The sequence below is a fragment of the Nomascus leucogenys genome, chromosome 10 (assembly GCF_006542625.1).
Source record: "Nomascus leucogenys isolate Asia chromosome 10, Asia_NLE_v1, whole genome shotgun sequence".
NCBI classification, from domain to species: domain Eukaryota; kingdom Metazoa; phylum Chordata; class Mammalia; order Primates; family Hylobatidae; genus Nomascus; species Nomascus leucogenys.
The window spans coordinates 52,593,374-52,612,457 of record NC_044390.1 but is presented as its reverse complement, the minus strand read 5'-3'; the positions used below and the strand labels follow the sequence as shown (position 1 = coordinate 52,612,457).

The window sequence follows — 19,084 nt, the reverse complement described above, 5'->3', positions numbered from 1 at the left end:
GAGTAGCTGGGACTACAGGCGCCCGCCAACACGCCCGGCTAATTTTTTGTACTTTTAGTAGAGACGGGGTTTCACCGTGTTAGCCAGGATGATCTCGATCTCCTGACCTCGTGATCCGCCCGCCTCGGCCTCCCAAAGTGCTGGGATTACAGGCTTGAGCCACTGCGCCCAGCCCAAGGATTATCTCACTTTAAAAAAGGCATCCTAGCTGGGCGCGGTGGCTCACGCTTGTAATCCCAGCACTTTGGGAGGCCGAGGCGGGCGGATCACGAGGTCAGGAGATGAGACCACGGTGAAACCCCGTCTCTACTAAAAATACAAAAAAATTAGCCGGGCGTGGTGGCGGGCGCCTGTAGTCCCAGCTACTCGGAGAGGCTGAGGCAGGAGAATGGGGTGAACCCGGGAGGCGGAGCTTGCAGTGAGCCGAGATTGCGCCACTGCACTCCAGCCTGGGAGACAGAGCGAGACTCCGTCTCAAAAAAAAAAAAAAAAAAAAAAAAGGCATCCTAGTGGCCAGGAGTGGTGGCTCACGCCTGTAATCCCAGCACTTTGGGAGGCTGAGGCCGGCAGATCGCCTGAGGTTGGGAGTTTGAGACCAGCCTGGCCAACATGGAGAAACCCCATCTCTACTAAAAATACAAAATTAGTAGGGTGTGGTGGCACATGCCTGTAATCCCAGCTACTTGGGAGGCTGAGGCAGGAGAATCCCTTGAACTTGGGAGGCGGAGATTGCGGTAGGCCGAGATCACGCCATTGTACTCCAGCCTGGGCAACAAGAGTGAAACTCCGTCTCAAAAAAAAAGAAAAAAAAAAAGGCATCGTAGGTAGGGCGTGGTGGCTCACGCTTGTAATTCCAGCACTTTGGGAGGTCGAGGTAGGCAGATCACCTGAGGTCGGGAGTTCGAGACCAGCCTGACCAAATGGAGAAACCCCATCTCTACTAAAAATACAAAATTAGCCGGATGTGGCGGCGCATGCCTGTAATCCCAGCTACTCGAGAGGCTGAGGGAGGAGAATCTCTTGAATCCGGGAGGCAGAGGTTCCAATGAGCCGAGATCCTGCCATTGCACTCCAGCCTGGGCAACGAGTGAAACTCCACCTCAAAAAAAAAAAAAAGGCATCCTTGGCCGGTCGCGGTGGCTCACTCCTGTAATCCTAGCACTTTGGGAGGCTGAGGCAGGCAGATCACGATGTCAGGAGTTCGAGACCAGCCTGGGCAACATAGTGAAACCCCGTCTCTACTAAAAATACAAAAAATTAGCCGGGCATGGTGGTGGGCGCCTTTAATCCCAGCTACTCGGGAGGCTGAGGCAGGAGAATTGCTTGCACCTGGGAGGCAGAGGTTGCAGTAAGCCGAGATGGCGCCATTGCACTCCAGCCCAGGCAACAACAGCGAGACTCTGTCTCAAAAAAAGACATCCTCATCTCCGTATGAATTCATGGTTTGTGTTTATTTTTTATTTTTTGAGACAGGGTCTTGCTCTGTTACCTGGCTGGAGTGCAGAGGTGCATTCACGGCTCACTGCAGCCTCCACCTCTGGGACTCAGGTGATCTTCTCACCTCGGCCTCCCGAGTAGCTGGGACTACAGGCATGCGCCACCATGCCCAGCTAATGTTTTTGTTTTTGTTGCTGTTGTTGTTTTAAGACAGAGTCTCACTTTGTCACCCAGGCTGGAGTGCAATGGCGCGATCTCGGCTCACTGCAACCTCTGCCTCCTGGGTTCAAGCGGTTCTCCTGCCTCAGCCTCGTGTGTAGCTGGGATTACAGGCGCGTACCACCATGCCTGGCTAATTTTTGTATTTTTAGTAGAGACGGGGTTTCACCATGTTGGCCAGGCTGGTCTCAAACCCCTGACCTCATGATGCACCTGCCTCGGCCTCCCAAAGTGCTGGGATTACAGGCTTGAGCCACTGCACCTGGCCACTGAGCCACTGCGCCTGGCCACTTGTTTTGTTTTTTTGAGACAGAGTGTCACTCTATCACCCAGCTGGAGTGCAATGGCACGATCTGGGCTCACTGCAACCTCAGCCACCTGGGTTCAAGCGATTCTCTTGCCTCAGCCTTCCAAGTAGTTGGGATAACAGGCATGCACCGCCTCGCCCAGCTAATTTTTGTATTTTTAGTAGAGACAGGGTTTCATCATGTTGGCCCGGCTGGTCTCAAACTCCTGACCCCAGGTGATCCGCCCCCCTCAGCCTCCCAAAATGCTAGGATTACAGGAATGCACCTGGCCATGTTTGTATTTTTTGTAGAGACAGACTTTTGCCATGTTGCCCAGGCTGGTCTCAAACTCCTGAGTTCAACTGATCTGCCTGCCTTAGCCTCCCAAAGTGCTAGGATTACAGGCATGAACCACTGCACCCAGCTTAATGATTTGTATGTATTTGGAGAATGGGTCTCTGTCACCCAGGCTGGAGTGCAGTGGCTTGATTACAGCTCACTGCAAACTCAAACTCCTGGGTTTAAGTGATCCTTCCACCTCATCCTTCTGAGTAGCTGAGATTACAGGTTTGTGCCACCACGCCTGGCTTATTGTTTAGCTGTGCCTGCTGATGGGTACCTCTAGAAGCAGTGATACCCCAGCAGCAATGAGCACACACAGCACCCAGATCTTGGTTTCATTTTTTTTTTTTTTTTGAAGACAGAGTCTTACCCTGTCCCACAGGCTGGAGTACAGTGTCGCGATCTCAGCTCATTGCAACCTCTGCCTCCCTGGTTCAAGCCATTCTCCTGCCTCAGCCTCCCTAGTAGCTGGGATTACAGGTGCACGCTGCCACGCCTGGCTAACTTTTTGTGTTTTAGTAGAGACAGGGTTTCACTGTGTTGCCCAGGCTGGTCACGAACTCCTGAGCTCAGGCAATCTGCCTGCCTTGGCTTCCCAAAGTGTTAGGATTACAGGCGTGAGCCACCGCACCCGGCTTTTTTTTTTTTTTTTTTTTGAGATGGAGTCTTGCTCTGTTGCCCAGGCTGGAGTGCAGTGGCATGATCTTGGCTCACTGCAACCTCTGTCTCATAGGTTCAAGCAATTCTCCTGCCTCAAGCTCCCGAGTAGCTGGGACTACAGGTGCGCGCCACAATGCCCAGCTAATTGTGTGTGTGTGTGTGTGTGTGTTTTAGTAGGGACAAGTTTCACCATGCTGGCCAGGCTGGTCTCGAACTCCTTACCTCAGGTAATCTGCCTGCCTCGGCCTCCCAAAATGCTGGGATTACAGGCATGAGCCACAGCACCCGGCCAATTTCTTTCTTTCTTTCCCATCTTTCCTTCCCCCCCGCCCCCTTCCTTTCTTTCCTTCTTTCTTTTTTTTTTTGGAGACGGAGTTTCGCTTTTGTTGCCCAGGCTGGAGTGCAGTGGTGTGATCTCGGATCACCGCAACCTCTGTCTCCCAAATTCAAACGATTCTCCTGCCTCAGCCTCCCGAGTAGCTGGGATTACAGGGATGTGCCACCACGCCTGGCTAATTCTGTATTTTTAGTAAAGACAGGGTTTCTCCATGTTGGTCAGGCTGGTCTCGAACTCCGGACCTCAGGTGATCAGCTCACCTCGGCCTCCCAAAGTGCTGGGATTACAGGAGTGAGCCACTACACCTGGCCTCTTTCTTTGTTGTTTTGAGACAGAGTTTCGCTCTTGTTGCCCAGGCTGGAGTGCAGTGGGTGAGCTCAGCTCACTGCAACCTCTGCCTCCCAGTTCCAAGTGATTCTCCAGCCTCTTAACTGGGATTATAGGTGCCCACCACCATGCCTAGCTAATTGTTTTGTGTTTTTAATAGAGACGGGGTTTCATCATGTTGGCCCAGGTGGTCTTGAGCTCCTGACTTCCTGATCTGCCCACCTCAGCTTCCTACAATGCTGGGATTACAGGCGTGAATCACTGCGCCCCGACTGATCTTGGTTTCTTTTTTTTTTTTGAGACGGAGTCTCGCTCTGTCTCCCAGGCTGGAGTGCAGTGGCACAGTCTCCGCTCACTACAAGCTCCGCCTCCCGGGTTCACGCCATTCTCCCGCCTCAGCCTCTCCAAGTAGCTGGGACTACAGGCGCCCGCCACCACGCCCAGCTAATTTTTTTGTATTTTTAGTAGAGACAGGGTTTCACCGTGGTCTCGATCTCCTGACCTCGTGATCCGCCCGCCTCGGCCTCCCAAAGTGCTGGGATTACAAGCGTGAGCCACGGCGCCCGGCTGATCTTGGTTTCTAAATCCTACTCTTGAAGCAAAGGAACCAGGTTCCTTGGAGAAATGGCTGATTCCAGGGATTTTACACAGCACTGGAGCATGTTGTGGAGCTCAAGATAAATAATGCTCAGAGAATGGTGGCGACATATTAAAAGGACACAGGAGTTTGTTTGTTTATTTATTTATTTATTTATTGAGACGGAGTCTTGCTCTGTCACCCAGGCTGGAGTGCAGTGGCTTGATCTCTGCTCACTGCAAGCTTCGCCTCCCAGGTTTGCACCATTCTCCTGCCTCAGTCTCCCGAGTAGCTGGGACCACAGGCGCCCACCACCACGCCTGGCTAATTTTTTGTATTTTTAGTAGAGATAGGGTTTCACCATGTTAGCCAGGATGGTCTCAATCTCCTGACCTCATGATCCGCCCGCCTCGGCCTCCCAAAGTGCTGGGATTACAGGCGTGAGCCACTGCGCCCGGCCAGGAACTAATTTAAAGGGGCAGGAAAGGAAATAATTATAACCCATAAAATAAATCTACATCAGTTTATAGCGATTTTTGTTGTTGTTGTTGCTTTTTGAGACAAAGTCTCATTCTGTCACCCAGGCTGGAGTGCAGTGGCACAATCTCAGCTCACTGTAATCTCCACCTCCCAGGTTCAAGATTCTCATGCCTCATCCTCCTGAGTAGCTATGATTACGGCACCTGCCACCACGCCAGGCTAATTTTTTTTTTGTATTTTTAGTAGAGACGGGGTTTCACCATGTTGGCCAGTCTGGTCTCAAACTCCTGACCTCAGGTGATCCACCCGCCTCGGCCTCCCAAAGTGCTGGGGTTACAGGTGTGAGCCACTGCACCAGGCCTGTTTGTTTTTTGAGACTGGGTCTCACTCTGTTGCCCAGGCTGGAGTGGGATCTTCTTTCACTGCAACTTCTGCCTCCTGGCCTCAAACGATTCTCCTACCTCAGCCTCTTGAGTAGCTGGGACCACAGGCCCTTTTTTTTTTTTTTTTTCCAATTGTAGCTGTGAGGCATTTTATTACAAAAACTTGGTACTCGTATACACAAACTAATATGAAAATACATTTTCTTCATTTTTTAGCTTGCCTTTTTTTTTTCTTTTTTTTGAGACGTGGTCTTGCTGTATCGCCCAAGCTGGAGTGCAGTGGTGCGATCTTGGCTCACTGCAACCTCTGCCTCCCGGGTTCAAGCGATTCTCCTGCCTCAGCCTCCTGAGTAGCTGGGATTACAGGCTCCCGCCACCACTCCCGACTAATTTATTTTTAGTAGAGACAAGGTTTCACCATGTTGGTCAGGCTGGTCTCGAACTGCTGATCTCGTGATCCGCCCGCCTCGGCCTCCCAAAGTGCTCGGATTACAATTACAGGATGTGAGCCACCGCGCCCAGCCTGTAAACCCTTTTAAAAAAATTCCCCAGCGCATTCCTCCAAAACAACCTGGAAGTGTAAATGGAAACCAGGGCCGGGCGCGGTGGCTCATGCCTGTAATCCCAGCACTTTGGGAGGCCGAGGCGGGCAGATCACCAGAGGTCGGGAGATCGGGACCAGCCTGACCAACGTGTAGAAACCCTGTCTCTACTAAAAACACAAAATTTGCCGGGCATGGTGGCACATGCCTGTAATTCCAGCTACTCGGGAAGGCTGACGCAGGTGAATCGCTTGAAACTGGGAAGCGGAGGTTGCGGTGAGCCGAGATCGCACCATTGTACTCCAGCCTGAGCAACAAGAGCGAAACTCTGTCTCAAAAAAAAAAAAAAAAAAAAACGGAAACTTGGACCAAAAAAATCAGCAAAAGTGGAGCAGGGATGTCTGAACACAGATGAGTCTAATTCCCTGCCTGGAAAGCACGACACCTGAGTGTGGTTTGGCCTCTGACCACTGTAGCATTTACGACCTTGGGGAGGGTTACCACTCTGGGACCTCAGTCACACTATCTAGAAAATGGGGCCGGGCGCGGTGGCTCACGCTTGTAATCCCAGCACTTTGGGAGGCCGAGGCGGGCGGATCACGAGGTCAGGAGATCGAGACCACGGTGAAACCCCGTCTCTACTAAAAATACAAAAAAATTAGCCGGGCGTGGTGGCGGGCACCTGTAGTCCCAGCTACTCGGAGAGGCTGACGCAGGAGAATGGCGGGAACCCGGGAGGCGGAGCTTGCAGTGAGCCGAGATCGCGCCACTGCACTCCAGCCTGGGTGACAGAACGAGACTCCGTCTCAAAAAAAAAAAAAAAAAAGAAAAAAGAAAATGGGACACTTCTCTCAGCCTTCTTTCTTCCGGGTTGCTTTCCGGGCTTCCTTCTGGGCTTCTGGAAATACGCAGGCGCGAGACGAACTGTTTGATTGGCTATTCATTGTGATGCACCCACGAGCTGAAGCTCCGTCTAAGCCCCGCCCTTTCCTGTCGTGACTTCACGCACGCAAGCGGCTCCAGGGTACGTCGCCGCCACGCGCGCTCGCACGATCGGTGCGCGGTGACGTTTCGCCGGCGCGGGCGCCATCCCGGAAGCGCGAGCAAGGCCGCCAGATGTGCAGGTGCCGCCGCTACCCACGCCGGGGCCGAGTTTGGGGTGGGGCTGGGGACTCCAGGGCCGCGGGGAACCGGTCCGGGTCGGGCGCGGCCCCCGGGCTGCGGTGGGGTGGGGTGCGCCGCTGGCCACATCTGGTCATTCCTGCTGCGCACAGGCCTCAGTTTCCCCGTCTGCTCATGGATACGCAGGCGGCGCCACGGGCTGGATCTGGATCCCGATCAGGGGCATAGGAATTGGGGCCGCCTGTGTTCTGGGTGTGTCGTGTAACCTGGAGCTGGGCGTTGACCGGTTTGTGCCTCAGTTTCCCCATATTGTAGGGGACGGGGCGTGAGGGGATATTTGAGCCCCTCCCCACTTGGGGTTTTTCAGAGCTTGTATGGCTGAGTTAAATTCTGTTAAATAACCTGGATATAGAACCGTGGTGCTTCTCTGCCTCTCCGTGTGAGTTTCGGCAACTGAGCCCGCCCCTGTGAGCCTCAGTTTCACTCGGAGATGATTGTGTCTGCCTCGTAACGGTGATTGAGGATGAAATGAAGTGCTCTACAAGTGTTTGCCCGTGATATATTCTTAGAGGCCCCTGGGATGCTCTCAAAATGTTGATTCCCGGGCCCTGTCCCAGGACTTCTTCACACTCCTCTTGGAGAAACAGCCTGTCCTGAGCTCCAGTCGTTATCACCTTTGGTTTCAGTTGCCACAGACAGCACTGTGAGATCTTCATTCTACCTTATTCTCATTTTATGGTTGAAAAAACTGATTCAGAAGGGTGAAATGGCTCTCCCATGGTCAAACAGCCTACCTCTCTGCGTTTCTTCAATAAATCTACATTTGGAGTTGGGATCAGAGCTCTTGCTGGGTCAATTTCACTGTGTATGTGGGCCATACTAGCAGTAATCAGGGAAGTCTTGGGAGAGGAAGTTGCGCGGGGACAGGAGGGAGGTGCCAGGAACCCCTCAGCCCTCACATCTGGGAGCCAGAGACAGAAAAGAGTCCTGTTTTGAAGCAGGAGTGTATCCCGGAAGGTCTCAATATTGTGCCTCACTGGTACTAGCTATGGGCCTCCCTCTCCAGGTGTCTTTTTTTTTTTTAAGTTGAGACGGAGTCTCCCTTTGTCACCCACAGTAGAATGCAGTGGCTTGATTTTGGCTCATTGCAACCTCTGCCTCCCGGGTTCAAGCGATTCTCCTGCCTCAGCCTCCTGAGTAGCTGGGATTACAGGTGCCCGCCATCATGCCTGGCTAATTTTTGTATTTTTAGTAGAGACGGGGGTTTCACCATGTTGGCCAGGCTGGTCTTGAACTCCTGACCTCAGGTGATCCACCAGCCTTGGCCTCCCAAAGTGCTGAGATTACAGGCATAAGCACCAGGTCCAGGTATCCTCTTTATACAAGATCATGCTTCTTTGGGAATCTGGAGACTGTGGGTGTCTCTGCCTGGCATGTCATAGGAGTTCAATAACCATAGTTATTATTAGAGGGAAGGGGGTTTGGTTGGGTGTGGCACCTTATTTCTAGAAGGTGCTGCAAAACACTGACCAGATTCAGATCACAAATAGATACCCTTGACCTCCATGATATTTTGGAAAAAAGTATTGATTGCTAACATTTGTCAATGAGGCAATTTCCCAGAAAAAAAAAAATCCCTGTTTCCTCTTTTTTCCTGGAGAAACATCAGAAGTCGGGCAGAAATCAGCAGCTGTAAGAAGCCACTGTCCTCTCACAGCTGGATATTGTGCACCTGTTCAGATTCCCACCTTTGTGAGACCTGTGGGCTGTGGCCATTTGTTGTGACTTAGGTTCACTGGCTGTGTGACAGTGGCCCGGTTTCTCAGTGTCCCTGAGCCTCAGTTTTCTCATCTATAAATAAGGATGATAACAGTATGTATGAGCCTGTTGCTTTGTTTAGCATAGAGTAGCTGCTGAATAAATGGGAGAGTACATTAAGTGAGCTCTGCAACCCTTTCTTCTTTCTTTCTTTCCTTTCTTTCTTCCTTTCTTTCCCTCCCTCCCTTCCTTCCTTTCTCTTTCTTTTTTTCTTTTTCTTTTTCTTTTTTTTGAGATGGAGTCTCACTCTGTCGCCCAGGCTGGAGTGCAGTGGCGTGATCTCGGCTCACTGCAACCTCTGCCTCCCAAGTTCAAGCCATGCTCCTGCCTCAGCCATCCGAGTAGCTGGGACTACAGGTGCCTGCCACCACGCCCGGCTAATTTTTTTTTTTTTTTTTTTTTTTTTGAGACGGAGTCTCACTTTTTCACCCAGGCTGGAGTGCAGTGGCTCAATCTTGGCTTACTGCAAGCTCTGCCTCCCGGGTTCACGCCATTCTCCTGCCTCAGCCTCTCCGAGTAGCTGGGACTACAGGCGCCCGCCACCAGCCGGCTTTTTTTTTTTTTTTTTTTTTTTTTTTCACGCCCGGCTAATTTTTTTTGTATTTTTAGTAGAGACTGAGTTTCACTATGTTGGCCAGGCTGGTTTTGAACTCCTGACCTCAAGTAGTATGCCCACCTCAGCCTCCCAAAGTGCTGGGATTACAGACGTGAGCCACCACACTCGGCCTCTGAAACCCTTTCTTTTTTTTTTTTTTGGGACAGAGTCTCGCTCTGTCGCCCAGGCTGGAGTGCAGTGGCGCAATCTCGGCTCACTGCAAGCTCTGCCTGCCGGGTTCACGCCATTCTCCTGCCTCAGCCTCTCCGAGTAGCTGGGACTACAGGCGCCTGCCACCACGCCCGGCTAATTTTTTTGTATTTTTAGTAGAGACGGGGTTTCACCGTGGTCTCGATCTCCTGACCTCGTGATCCGCCCGCCTCGGCCTCCCAAAGTGCTGGGATTACAAGCGTGAGCCACCGCGCCCGGCCGAAACCCTTTCTGATCTAGTAGAAGTAGGTCTGTGTTTCTTGGCTATTAAACGTGTGGGCCTCAGAGCCAAACTATATCAAGATCCTAGATTTTTCTTGAACTCCCTAGGAGGGTCAGTGCTGTAGCTCCTCCTACCCTGGCTGCTCCTGGAAGTTCCTGCCTTCCATTACGATCATCTGTGTGCCAGCGAAACTGGGAACCTCAGAACCATCTGGGTTGCTGGGGCCCACAGGTTGCCTGTGAGTACCTGCAATTCTTGGCTTTAATTTGCTAATAAAAGTGTCATGTCAGAGCTGAGTTTGAAAAGTTCTGTTGGCCAGGTGCGGTGGCTCACGTTTGTAATCCCAGCACTTTGGGAGGCCGAGGCGGGCGGATCACGAGGTCAGGAGATCGAGACCACGGTGAAACCCCGTCTCTACTAAAAAAAATACAAAAAATTAGCCGGGTGTGGTGGCGGGCGCCTGTAGTCCCAGCTACTCGGAGAGGCTGAGGCAGGAGAATGGCGTGAACCTGGGAGGCGGAGCTTGCAGTGAGCCAAGATTGCGCCACTGCACTCCAGCCTGGGCGACAGAGCGAGACTCTGTCTCAAGAAAAAAAAAAAAAAAAGAAAAGTTCTTTTGCCTTTCCCCACAACAACATTCTGGCAGCTGCTTGTTATGAGCCAGACTCTGGGTCGGGCTCTGGTGACAGACATGCCTCTGCTCTTTTTTTTTTTTTATTCTTTTTTTTTTTGAGACAGAGTCTCTGTTGCCTAGGCTGGAGTGCAGTGGCGCAGTCTTGGCTCACCACAACCTCCGCCTCCTGGGTTCAAGCGATTCTCCTGCCTCAAGCTATTCTCCTGCCTCAAGCTCCCGAGTAGCTGGAACTAAAGGTGCCCACCACCATGCCTGGCTAATTTTTGTATTTTTAGTAGCGACGGGGTTTCACTATGTTGGCCAGGCTAGTCTTAAACTCCTGACCTCATGACCCACCCGCCTCAGCCTCCCAGAGTGCTAGGATTACAGGCATGAGCCACCGCACCCGGCCACCTCTGCTCTTTTGGAGCTGACATTGTTGTGGGGGTGACAGGCAAACGGGTTAGCTGATAACTAGGATAATTTCATGAAGAGGTGAACCAGTGAAGCAGTTAAATCAAGGTAAAGCGTGGCTGGGCGCGGTGGCTCAGGCCTGTAATCCTAGCACTTTGGGAGGCCAAGGCAAAAGGGTTGTGTCAGCCTAGGAATTTAAGAGCAGCCTAGGCAACATAGCGAGACCCTGTCTCTTAACAAACAAACAAACAAACAAACAAAAACAAGGTAAAGTAGCCTGGGCGCGGTGGCTCGTGCCGGTAATCCCAGCACTTTGGGAGGCTGAGGCGAGTGGATCACCTGAGGTCAGTAGTTCGAGACCAGCCTGGCCAACATGGTGAAACCCCGTCTCTACTAAAAAATACAAAAATTTGCCAGGTGTGGTGGTGGGCACCTGTAATCCCAGCTACTTGGGAGGGTGAGGCAGGAGAATTGCTTGAACCCGGGAGATGGAGGTTGCGCTGAGCCAAGATCGCGCCATTGCACTCCAGCCTGGGCAACAGGAGTGAAACTCCGTATCAAAAAGACATAAAAAAACGAGGTCAAGTAGTAAGAGAAGCAGTAACAGTGACCGGAATAGGAGTCACTGACCTCTTGGGAGAGGAGACATTGGAGGTTGTGATGATTTGCTGAGGCAGCCACACACGTTCAGCTTGTGAGGACAGCAGTTGTGAGGCAGGGGATGAGGGAGGAAGCTGGCAGATCTGTGCACGTGAAAGGTGCCTGTGGCCTTGGGCTCATGGAAGTGGGAGTTGATGGGATTCTAATGTGCTTGGGTACAGTTTACAAATACAACCTCTCTTAGTTTGCCCAATACCTCCAAATTCCTGGGGTGGCACACCTGAGGTTCAGGTGGCATGACGGAGCCACAGTCACACATCCCCACTGTAGGATACCACCACGGTTGGGTTAGATTCCAGCACATGGGGTTCCCGGCCTGGCCTCTTGGTCCCACCTCACCTGGTGACTGGTGCAGACCACTCTGTTCTTGCCTGTTTCAGGCAGCGGAGGAGGAGGAAGAGATGGACCTCCCGGACTCGGCCTCGAGGGTCTTCTGCGGCCGCATCCTGAGCATGGTGAACACAGATGATGTCAACGCCATCATCCTGGCCCAGAAGAACATGTGAGTGGCGGCTGGGGGACCTGAGCGTGGGAAGGAATCCACGGGCTGGCCAACATTCTTGTCTTGCCCGCCCCTACCCGGGGCCCACACTGGTGATAAAATGAAGGAAATGAGCAAATATGTCGCTGGCTCCAAAGTAAATTCCTTCCCGGCCTGGAGGCGAGGCCTTGGCACAGGAAGCAGGGCTTTGGGGAGGTTTTGCAGCTGCGGATGGCTTGGCGGGGGCCGCAGAGGCTCCTGTCCTGAGGCCTGGGGTGGGAGAATTGAAGGACCAGAGAGGGCCGTATGCAGGTTTTTTTGTTTATTTGTTTCTTGTTTTTGAGACAGAGTTTTGCTCTTGTTGCCTAGGCTGGAGTGCAATGGTGTGACCTTGCCTCACTGCAACCTCCGCCTCCCGGGTTCAAGCGATTTCTCCTGCCTCAGCCTTCTGAGTAGCTGGGATTACAAGCATGTGCCACCATGCCTGGCTAATTTTTGTATTTTTAGTAGAGACGGGCTTTCATCATGTTGGTCAGGCTGGTCTCGAACTCCTGACCTCAAGTGATCCACCCACCTCGGCCTCCCAAAGTCCTGGGATTACAGGTCTGAGCCACTGTGCCCGGCCTTTATGCGGGTTTTATGCTGGTGCGCCTACTTCCTGTTGAAGGACTAGTCTCTCAGAGCCCAGGCTGTGTCTGCACAGTGCCCAGGGTCTCTTGGAGGGGATATAAAGGCCTCTTGTCCTCACTGGGGTTTGGTGCTGTGGCCGCTGAAACCTTGCCCTAATTCAGGCCTGCCCTGTGGGGAAGAAAGGCTAATACCAAGCTTGTCCAACCCTCGGCCTGTCCAACCCTTTGAATGCGGCCCAACACAAATTCGTAAACTTTCTTAAAATGTTACGAGATTTTTTTTGCGATTTTTTTCATTTTCTTTCTTAGCTCATCAGCTGTCGTTAGCGTTAGTGTATTTTATGTGTGGCCCAAGACAATTCTTCTTCCAGTGTGGCCCAGGGAAATGAAAAGACTGGACACCACTGGGCTAATACAGTCTTGGAGTGGAAGCACAGCCTCCCGCAGCTTTGTTTTTGTGTCTCTGAGCCAGGGGTTCTTCCCAGCTGTCATGACACAGTACAGACCTGATTTGCTTACCTTTTCTCCCAGACCCAGAGCAGCTCGGAGTCTCAATAGTACCTGTCTCTCTCCTGTGTCTTTTTTTTTTTTTTTTTTTTGGGAGACAGAGTCTCATTCTGTCGCCCAGGCTGGAATGCAATGGCATAATTGCTGCTCACTGCATCCTCTGCCTCCTGGGTCAAGTAATTCTCCTGCTTCAGCCTCCTGAGTGGCTGGGATTACAGGCATGCACCACCATGCCTGGCTGATTTTTTTTTTTTTTTTTTTTTGTGACGGAGTCTCACTCTCGCCAGGCTGGAGTGCAGTGGTGCAATCTCAGCTCACTGCAACCTCCGCCTCCTGGGTTCAAGCGATTCTACTGCCTCAGCCTTCCAAGTAGCTGGGACTACAGGCACCCGCCACCACGGCCAGCTAATTTTTGTATTTTGAGTAGAGACAGGGTTTCACCATGTTGACCAGAACGGTCTCAATCTCTTGACCTCGTGATCCGCCCATCTCAGCCTCCCAAAGTGCTGGGATTACAGGCGTGAGCCACTGTGCCCGGCCCTGATTTTTTTATTTTTAGAAGAGATGTGGTTTCACCATGTTGGCCAGACCTCAAGTGGTCCACCCTGCCTCGACTTCCTAAAGTGCTGGTCTCCTTTTTTTGAGACATAGTTTCGCACTGTCGCCCAGGCTGGAGTGCAGTGGCGCAATCTCGGGTCACTGCTATGTCTGCCTCCCGGGTTTAAATGATTCTCCTGCCTCAGCCTCCCGAGTAGCTGGGATTACAGGCGCCCGCCACCATGCCCAGCCACCATGCCCAATTTTTGTATTTTTAGTAGAGACGCGGTTTCGCCATGTTGGCCAGTCTGGTCTCGAACTCCTCACCTCATGATCCGCCTGCCTTGGCCTCCCAAAGCGCTGGAATTGCAGGCATGAGCCATCGTGCCCGGCTGGTCTACTGTTTTTTTAGGTCAGATTCAGACCTGGCTCTAGGGAACTTCTACACTGAGGGGAGACAAAGCCAGACACAGACCCTCCCGGCCCTATGGTGTCAGGGCTGGGCCAGAGGAACAACCTGGGGCTAGTGGAATTAAAAGAGTCTGATTGGGCCGGGCGCGATGGCTCACTCCTGTAATTCCAGCACTTTGGGAGGCCGAGGTGGGTGGATCACGAGGTCAGGAGATCGAGACCATCCTGGCTAACACGGTGAAACCCCGTCTCTACTAAAAATACAAAAAATTAGCCAAGCCTGGTGGCGGATGCCTGTAGTCCCAGCTACTCTGGAGGCTGAGGCAGGAGAATGGCACGAACCTGGGAGACGGAGCTTGCAGTGAGCCGAGATCGCACCACTGCACTCCAGACAGAGCTAGACTCCGTCTCAAAAAAAGTCTGATTGAATGAAGAGGTAGACAAGGCTCCATGAGAAGGACACACTTGAGTAGGGTTTTGAAGGTTGAATAGGAGTTTGCTAGGTGGCTCAAAGAGTAGGTAGAACTCTGCAGGACAAGGGAACAGCCCATGCAAAGGTTGTGAAGCAGGCAAGGGCTGGGCATGAACAGTCTGCTGGGCCAGGTTGGGCAGGGCCCTGAAGCTGGGCAGTGAAGCTCATGCCCTCTCTCCACCATCAGGCTGGACCGCTTTGAGAAGACCAATGAGATGCTGCTCAACTTCAACAACCTGTCCAGTGCCCGCCTGCAGCAGATGAGCGAACGCTTCCTGCACCACACGAGGACCCTGGTGGAGATGAAACGGGACCTGGACAGCATCTTCCGCCGTATCAGGTGGGTGCTCAGCCCCACCCCAGGGCCCCAGCTGACCTCTGCCTCCACCTCCCCATCTAAGCCTCAGTTTCCTTCACATACCAGGGTAAAGGGAAGATTTCTGTTTGTTTTACAAGGCTTCACTGTGCACTTAAGTGTCTGGGACAATTCCAACCCTGGGATAAAATCTTGATGTAAGTTTATTTACTGATTGATTAACTGATCGAGACACAGTCTTGATCTGTGGCCCTGGCTGGAGTGCAGTGGTGTGATTTTGGCTCACTGCAACCTCTGCCTCCTGGATTCAAGCGATTCTTGTGCTTCAGCCTCCCGAGTAGCTGGGTCTATAGACATACTGTACCACGCCCAGCTAATTTTTGTTGTTGTTGTTTTATTTTTGAGATGGAGTCTTGCTCTGTCACCCAGGCTGGAGTGCAGTGGTGTAATGTCAGCTCACTGCAACCTCCGCCTCCCAGGTTCAAGCGATTCTCCTGCTTCAACCTCCTGAGTAGCTGGGACTACAGGCACATGCTGCCATGCCCAGCTGATTTTTTGTATTTTAGTAGAGACGAGGTTTCACTGTGTTGCCCAGGCTAGTCTCAAACTCCTGAGCTCCAGCAATCTGCCTGCCTCGGCCTCCTAAAGTGGTGGGATTACAGGTGTGAGCCTAATTTTTGTATTTTGTGTAATTTTTGAATTTTTTTTTAGTAGAGACAGGGTTTCCCCATGTTGGCCAGGCTCATCTCGAAGTCCTGGCCCCAGGTGATCCATCCATCTCGACCTCCCAAAGTGCTGGGATTACAGGCATGAGCCATCATGCCCAGCCTTGCAGTTTATTTATTCTTCAAAAATGTAACATAGTGCGGCTGGGCGCAGTGGCTCATGCCTGTAATCCCAGCACTTTGGGAGGCTGAGGTAGGCGGATCACGAGGTCAGGAGATCGAGACCATCCTGGCTAACATGGTGAAACCCCGTCTCTACTAAAAATACAAAAAATACTAAAAATACAAAAAATTAGCCGGGCGTGGTGGCGGGCGCCTTTAGTGCCAGCTACTCGGGAGGCTGAGGCAGGAGAATGGCTTGAACCCAGGAGGTGGAGTTTGCAGTGAGCCGAGATCGCACCACTGCACTCAAGCCTTGGCGACAGAGCGAGACTCTGTCTCAAAAAAAAAAAAAAGTAACATAGTGCTAGACATATAATGAAAAGGCAGGAATGGCTGGGCACAGTGGCTCATGCCTGTAATCCCAGCAGTTTGGGAGGCTGATGCAGGCGGATCACCTGAGGTCAGGAGTTTGAGACCAGCCTGGCGAACATGATGAAACCCCGTCTCTACTAAAAATACAAAAAAATCAGCTGAGCATGGTGGCATGTGCCTGTAATCCCAGCTACTTGGTAGGCTGAGGGAGGAGAATCATGTGAATCCGGAAGGTGGAGGTTGCAGTGAGCCAAGATGGCACCACTGCACTCCACCCTGGGCGACAGAGTGAGATTCTGTCTCAAAAAAAAAAAAAAAAAAAAAAAAAAAGTTTATCAGAGAAGAAGCCACATGTAAAAAGCAGCCTTGCAGGGGGAGCCCCCAGCCAGTGCCTAGGCTCAGAGCACCCAGAGTCTAGCACCCAGAGTCTAACTAGTTGGGGGTTGGTGCCTACCCTGGGGCTGGAGGCCAGCTGGTGGGCGACTGTCAGGGCCGTGGCTGCTGGGCCGAGCACCTAGAGAGAGTGAAGATGTGAGGTGATGAATAGTGTGGGGGTTCTCACTCCCGTCTCCCCTTGCCCTCAGCTGGCAGCAGGGGCTTGTGGCCAGCACCAGGCCCAGCCTGCCTGCTCAGCAGGTTAAGCCCTGTGCGCCTTCTCTCCCCTGCAGGACGCTGAAAGGAAAACTGGCCAGGCAGCACCCAGAGGCCTTCAGCCGTAAGTGTCACGCAGGCTCCTGCTCCCCAGCATGTCAGCACTCTCCGCCCAGGGCAGGCTTCTGGAAGGCCACCTTGGGGCCGATACTGAGACCAGGCTGTAATGGGCAGTCGGTCTGGGGAAACCTGGGGTGGGGGCAGGGTCGGGGTGCTGGCCTGGTCCTGTCAGCAGCTGGCAGAGTGGGCACTAGGATGGGAGTCCGTGCCGTGTGGGGAGGCCACACAGGAGAATGTGGATAAGCAGCATGTAGATGAGCAGCATGACAATCCTTATCCCTGTGTGCATTATGAGCCACCTCAGAACACAGCACGGGCTCATGTGACACCAGCCCTGGCATCGTCTCGCCCTCCCTGAACCCCAGCTTCGAGGACCTGTCCCATGTCCAGCTGTTACCCATAGTCACCCATGAGGTGGGGACTGTGAGTATCCCCGTTTCATGGAGAGGGAAACAGAGGCCCAGAGGGGCAGGACTTGAGTTCACATCTGTCTGGCTAGAGAGCTCGTGTGTTCTTTGGGGTACCACTCCATGTTGCCACCACCTTAAAGGGCTCTGCAGGCTGAGCCTGGGTTCACCCCATCTGTTGAAAAGGCCGACAGCTCTCCATCCCAGGGCCTCCAACAGCAGTTTACAGAGCAGGGAGCTGGGCTGAGGGGAGGTCATGTACCTAGCCCAGGTAGTGCAGTGAGCCAGGTTCACCATCAGGGCTCCTGTAGGCCTAACCCCGAGCTTGTGTGCCTTCCTCACCGCACCTTGAAGTGAGGGCTCTTCCCTGCCTGGGCCTCAGTTTTCTCCTCTACAAAATAAAAATAGGCCAAGTCTGCCAGGCACGGTGGCTCGTGCCTGTAATCCCAACACTTTGGGAGGCTGAGGCGGGTAGATCACCTGAGGTCGGGAGTTCAATACCAGCCTGACCAACATAGAGAAACCCCGTCTCTAGTAAAAATACAAAATTAGATGGGCGTGGTGACGGGCACCTGTAGTCCTAGCTTGAACCTGGGAGACGGAGGTTGCAGTGCGCCGAGATTACACCATTGCACTCTAGCCTGGGCGACAAGAGCGAAACTCCGTCTCGAAAAAAAAGGGTCAAGTCATATCCCCATGGGGTGAGGGCAGCCGTTAGGGGTCACATGGACAATAAGTCCTACATCGCAGTACTTGGCAAGGTGACAAAACCAACTCTTGGGCCTCCTTCCCCCAGATATCCCAGAGGCATCCTTCCTGGAGGAAGAGGATGAAGACCCCATCCCGCCCAGCACCACGACCACCATCGCCACCTCAGAACAGAGCACGGGCTCATGTGACACCAGCCCTGACACCGTCTCACCCTCCCTGAGCCCCGGCTTCGAGGACCTGTCCCATGTCCAGCCTGGCTCCCCAGCCATCAACGGCCGCAGCCAGACAGATGACGAAGAGACGACGGGCGAATAGCCCTGCTGCCCGGTGCCTTGAGGGGGGTCTCAGGGCAGTGGCATACAAGGTGGCAGCAGGTAACCCTGCCTTGTTCTGTCACCCAGGGCTCCTTTGCTGCCCCGTTCTGTCACCCAGAGCTCCTAGGGGGACAAGGCTCTCTCCCGAGGGGTGTGGAATTCCTGGAGGGGGAGGGTCTTTAATTCTGGCTCCTTCCTTCCTCAGAACATCTCTCTTCTGCAAGACCCCTCTGCCATGCCAGGGCACGCCCATTCCAGCTGGAGTCGCGGGGCTGGGCACAGGGGAATTTTTCAAGAGCTGAGCCTGACGTCTGCTCTGAAGAGTGCTTAAAAGGTGACCAGAGCCAGATGTCCCCCACCCCCGGTCAGGACCTCCTTGAGGTGCACAAGCATGGTCTCCTCTGAGTTCACCCCAGCCCAGCCCCGCACCCACTAATTCTGTTTTTCCTGCCCCTTGCTCCGTAAAAGTATCAAATACTTTCTCCTTGGTATCTCAAGGAGGTTTCTGAGATAGGTAGAAGTCTTGAGACGGAGGCTGGCCATCCATTCAGCCCTGAGCGTGCTGAGGCCTGTGTTTCTCTGAACAGAGGTGTGGAACCTGAGGGGCCAGGAGGCCTCTCTGAAGGCCTCCATGGAGCAAACGGAGCCACCTTGGGAAAGAGTTTAATGGAATATTTTTGTACCCGATGTTTACAGATACTGTTGGGAAGTTATCAATAAAAAGACACCATTACTAAAAAGGGAAAAGTACACCTAGCCGTGGCTTCTTCCATCCTTAGGCCAAGCAACCGAAAAGGAGGGCAAGTGCTGGATGTGGGGCTGGGGGCCTCGCTGGAGGGAGGTGCAGACAATCAGGCACTACAGAGCTAGAAAGAGATGTGGCCCTTTTTTGGAACACCCCTGGTGGGAGCTATAACAACCCAAGTTCCCATCACCAGCTAGGTCTTCCCTCACGCTGCTGTCACTGCTCACAATACTACCGTTCCCATCCTCCTTTCATAATTCCTCCTCCAGATCTCAGCCTTCCTCCAGATCGGGGAGCCACACTAGATCCATTCCCCATCAGACACACTCCCAGGGTTACCTCATCTTCTGAGTACTTAGAAATTATGTTGTTACGACCGGGCTTGGTGGCTCATGCCT

At 52.8% G+C, this 19,084-nt stretch overlaps 1 protein-coding gene across 4 annotated transcripts; it reads left to right on the top strand.

Annotated features, from left to right (window-relative positions):
* Positions 1–6,562: 6,562 nt before the first annotated feature.
* On the top strand, positions 6,563–18,691 carry KXD1 (KxDL motif containing 1). Of its 4 annotated transcripts, none has more exons than XR_004031990.1 (6): positions 6,563–6,715; positions 11,627–11,748; positions 14,471–14,623; positions 16,467–16,513; positions 17,713–18,001; positions 18,147–18,691. XR_004031990.1 is itself a non-coding variant. In XM_030820396.1 (6 exons), the coding sequence occupies exons 2-5, from the start codon at positions 11,648–11,650 to the stop codon at positions 17,940–17,942; spliced, it is 531 nt and encodes a 176-aa protein (XP_030676256.1). In that variant the 5' UTR covers positions 6,563–6,715; positions 11,627–11,647; the 3' UTR covers positions 17,943–17,991; positions 18,147–18,691. The 4 variants fall into 4 exon arrangements, 3 of the variants coding, with proteins under 3 accessions (XP_030676256.1, XP_030676255.1, XP_030676257.1); XM_030820396.1 differs by having other exon boundaries at positions 17,713–17,991; XM_030820395.1 differs by having other exon boundaries at positions 17,713–18,691.
* The last annotated feature ends 393 nt before the right edge of the window (positions 18,692–19,084 follow it).